We start from the raw sequence: 4,202 nt of genomic DNA on the forward strand, positions 1-4,202 counted from the left end.
CTTCTGTTTGTTTTCCTGGAGAAATCAAACCAGTACTCCAAAATGGAAATATTGTGTTCACTGCAATATCCATTCAAGGAGTTAACTCATAAGAACTAAGAATAGTGAAGTCAGAGCCCAAGCTCAGGTCTCAAGTGGTGAGCAGTTCTCTTAATTCCCCTTAGCTCTAGTTAATACAAAGCACGGTCGTGACACACAATCAGCCTGCAATCCTTAAAGAAGTGTCCCTAACCAGATCACAGACCGGAATGAGGCAAGAGTCAAAACAGTACATCTGAGGGCATGGATGAAATGACAAGTGAACCGAGAGTCAGGGCAGACTTGTACGCCCCAATAGAGAAAGACTGAGGTGGGGCTGGAAAACTATTTTCTGGCCTTCTCTCCAGTGCAGCTACTGGGGAACGAGATCCTACACGCCCGGGACCCACGGAGCCCCAGGCGCAAAGGTGGAGGGGCGGGAAGAAAGCAATCGGGGTGCTTCTGGAGGGAGCGGGGACTAAGAGAGATGGGCGCGACAGCAATTTCACGGAGAAGAGAACTTCCTGCCTCGGGAAGGATCTGGGGCAGGACCGTCCCGGAGGCGACCTCCCCTTCATAGTCTCACGGTCACATCTTTGTGCGCGAGGACTGTACACCCGGCAGCGAGCGCTAGAGGAGCGAGCCGCCGGGGCCCTCGCGCCGGGCTGGGGAGTCCTCCCGCACGCCGTCGCTCCGCAGGGACCCCTGGCTCGGACCGACCCGCCTCCATCGCTCCGAGGGGTCGGCGGCGGCCAGCGGACCCCAGCATCCCCGAGGGCAAACAACCCTTCCCACACATCCCGCGTGGGTCTTTGTCCCGCCGGCAACCGGGGTCTCCCCGGGTCGCCCAAGCACAGCCCGTCCTGGAGGCCTGGGAGGGGGAGCCGGGGTCGCCCCAGCTTTGTTCGGTCAGCGGGGCGCAGGGAGGTGGACACTTACCGTACACCCCAGCGAGGAAAAGCAAGAGCCAGGCCGACCCCCGCCGCGGAGACTCTTTTGTGCTCCAGCGACGGGCCATACCCACGGCAGATGGAGGGAGCGAGGAGATGGAGGAGGAGGAGCTGGGGCCAGACGCCGCCGCCGCCGCCGCCGCCGAGCCCCTGGCTGCTCCCTGCGCGCTCCGCGGCGGCGGAGGGGGAGGGGCGGGGCCGCCCGCGCGCGCTCCCTCCCGCCGGCCCTGCGTCGGCCGCGCCAGCCCCTAGCGGGCCGGCCTTCCCTGGGGCAGGGACGCGCAGCGCGCGCGCCTGCGGCAGGCGACAGGGCCGGCGACTGCGGGGCTCGGGCCTCGCGCCGCACAAGCAGCCGGCGCCGCCACCCGCCAGACGGAGAGCGAGCCGGCACCGGCGCTCATCCGTGCACTCGGCAATCCCCTGGCCCGCCTGTCTTGGTTCCCGCCCCGCGCTCCCCTGCACTCTGCCGAGCTCGCGCGGATTTCGCTGCGCCTGGAGCCCGAGTAGCGAGGCAGTGCCAATCGATGTGCGAGCACACGAACTCCGGCCGCTTGGGTTCCAGGGAAACCGGGGCTGGGGGGCTGAGGGGCTGGGGGGTTCTGGGAAGGAGGGGATGAGGAAGAAGTGTGCTCTGACAGAGCTCCGCCGCAGTCCCGGCCTTGGTGGTGTGGCCCACCCCGGAGATCCTCGAGGCTGATGAGCTGTGCGCGGAGGGAAGAGGGGTGGGAGGGAGGCTGTGAACTTAGAAGTTCTGTGCTAAGACCGGGACCCTGCCGGCTCCGCTTGAATTTGGCTCTGAAAGAGTGAGTGGGTCCTAGGTTCACGTGAATAACCTGATGGATGTAGAAAGGATCTGGGGATACATCCGGGGCTGCAGGGTCTGCGCTTCTAATCTGGCAGGGAAGCTGCCGGGGCCCTTTTGACACTCGGGTGAGATGGAGTGGACCTGGGATGTGGAAAGAGGGATATCCCCGACTCCCACCCCAAGCCTCTTCCCAGCTCCTAACAAGTATGATACTTCTTTCCCTTAAGTACCCATAGCGCTTGTGTCTGTAGTGACACACTGGCATTTCCACCTTGTTTAAAGTGTTGTCTGCATGGTTTTGCCTGCTATCCTTGCCATTTACAGGCACTGTCCACTATTCGCTGAAGATCAGCAGTGCCCTATGCTGTACTGTTGACACAGGCTATCTATCTTTGTTTCCGGACAATCTTGTGAGATGAATATTATCCACGTTTTAGATAAGTTAATGAGACTTGAAGAGGTTAAATTATCCCAAAGGAGTTATCAAGTAAATCCTCTACAGACTTTGTTTCCCCTATCCCCAAGTCAAGCACTTTCACAGTAACAGGAAACTCAAGCAAAATGCTTAGTACCTATCAGTTACATTAAATTTTAATATATGCCTGGGGGAGGTACATTATTTTCCTGTATCCCTTGCTTATTTGACCCTTTAATGAACCCCTGAAATTATATTACAGAAGAGAAAAGTTAATAATTAAGAAATCTCTTATAAGATGGCAACCAACAAAAATCCTGAACTCTGGAACTTTTTTCCATTCTCTTTGTTGAGAACACAGTAATTTTGTTTTTTCAATCAGCAGATAATGATTCCTTGTTTTAGGATACTACACTCTGATCGCTGGGTTTTCTTGTAATTTTGTTCGTTTGTTTTTTCAGAGCTCTTTCTGTTAATTGAATTTGTGTCAGGCCACAAACACAATAAAAAAGTAGACTGGACTGCATGCGTCTCCTACCCCATCACTTTTAGTAGCATTCAAGGAACTTTGTCCCAAGAGGAGACACATGGTGCCCTACACACAAGCCTCCGACTTCCCTTTCGCCTGCACTCATCCACAAACGCTTGTTCATCAACTGAGTAGCCTCTTCGACTTGTCAAATAATCTTTTGTTTTCTAAGCCCCTTTAGCATTCTTAAATTTTAATGAGGACTCCGGAGAACTTCTACTTAGAAATTAAAATTGAAGTTTTAACTATTTTTAATTCTTTTCAAATAAAACATAAGGATCCATGTTACCATCTTCAAAACAAATAGAAAAGTGGTGGTATAGTTTCTATCTTTACAGATCTCCTTTGTGTCTGGCTGAAAACATCTGGATTCCCATTTCTGTTTCTGAAACCAAATCTGTTACAATATGTTGCTTTGATTAAAGTATATTAAGAAATTCAGAGTCACAGAAATCTGCAAATTGCCAAAAAAACAAAAACAAAAACAAAAACAACCTTCCTTGAAATAGTCTCAAGGACCCCACTACCAGATACAGCCTAGGCATCTCCAATCCATAAACTCTGAAGCGCTCCAAAGCACTAAGCAATGAAACTCACAAGCAAAAAAGCAAGCATATAACTGCAACTGCCCCACATGTAGGATTTTGAAGTTCCAAGCATCCAAAAGGATGAAAGAACACACAACTTCTGAAACATTAAAAACTGTCATTCTTAGCTGTCTATCTTAGCCGACTCAAAGAAAGGGGCCCCAAAAGCAGTTCTAAGGATACGACTTAAAAGGGAACATTTCTCCTTAAACAGTTCTAATAGACTACCAAATGTTGTTAAGCAACATGTCACAGAGTAGGCATGTTATCAGGTATTGGACGGGATAACCACGCACTATGTCGCCCAGCCTACCTCCCTGGCTCTCCAAGGCTGTACATCAACTGGGTCATATGAAGAAGCACTTTGAAACCCATCAAAACTCTGCCTATAAAGAGGTTTGTATTGGTAGCCATTCCATTGAATGGAGTACTTATTATGCTTGGACATTTCAGACTTGTAGCATCTAAAGCATAAACCCTGCCTTTAAGGAACAAATTCTTCTTCTTCTGGGTCGTATATCCATAAAAGGGCTTTAAGTGATCTTTTATGCCTTCTGAGATGGTTTGAAGTTTTTGTGTTCGTGTACTTTTCATAGGGAGATTATTTTCACAGACTCTGAAAGAACTCTGTCAACCATTAAAGTTTAAGAAAGTTTCATTGAAGGCACTCTGATTTGCTGCTTAGTGCTTTTCCAAGTGAGTCTCCTACTCTCAAGAATGTACAATGAGGAGTGGGGAGGCGTGCGGACTGCTTCTCCATTAGCATACTTTGAAAAGGGCTACCCTCGTCCACTTTATGGAAATATGCCTTTAAGTAATCAAAATCCTTTTTAAAATAATTCTAAATATCTCTTTCTCCTTTGTTTATTATCACATATGGTTTAATTTTTGTACTCAT

At 50.2% G+C, this 4,202-nt stretch overlaps 1 protein-coding gene across 3 annotated transcripts in view; it reads right to left on the reverse strand.

The window, feature by feature from the left end:
* Window positions 1-1,357, reverse strand: part of Lrp12 (LDL receptor related protein 12) — a 72,390-nt gene extending 71,033 nt beyond the window's left edge. For 2 of the 3 annotated variants that reach the window (XM_031359699.1, XM_031359698.1), the window contains exon 1: window positions 958-1,357. In XM_031359699.1, coding sequence (XP_031215559.1) covers window positions 958-1,036 — 79 coding nt within the window. In that variant the 5' untranslated portion in view covers window positions 1,037-1,357. The remainder of the gene's footprint in view (window positions 1-957) is intronic. The other variant, XM_031359700.1, reaches the window with a different exon arrangement.
* Between the last annotated feature and the right edge of the window lie 2,845 nt (window positions 1,358-4,202).

The sequence above is a fragment of the Mastomys coucha genome, unplaced genomic scaffold (genome assembly GCF_008632895.1).
Source record: "Mastomys coucha isolate ucsf_1 unplaced genomic scaffold, UCSF_Mcou_1 pScaffold7, whole genome shotgun sequence".
Lineage (NCBI taxonomy): Eukaryota > Metazoa > Chordata > Mammalia > Rodentia > Muridae > Mastomys > Mastomys coucha.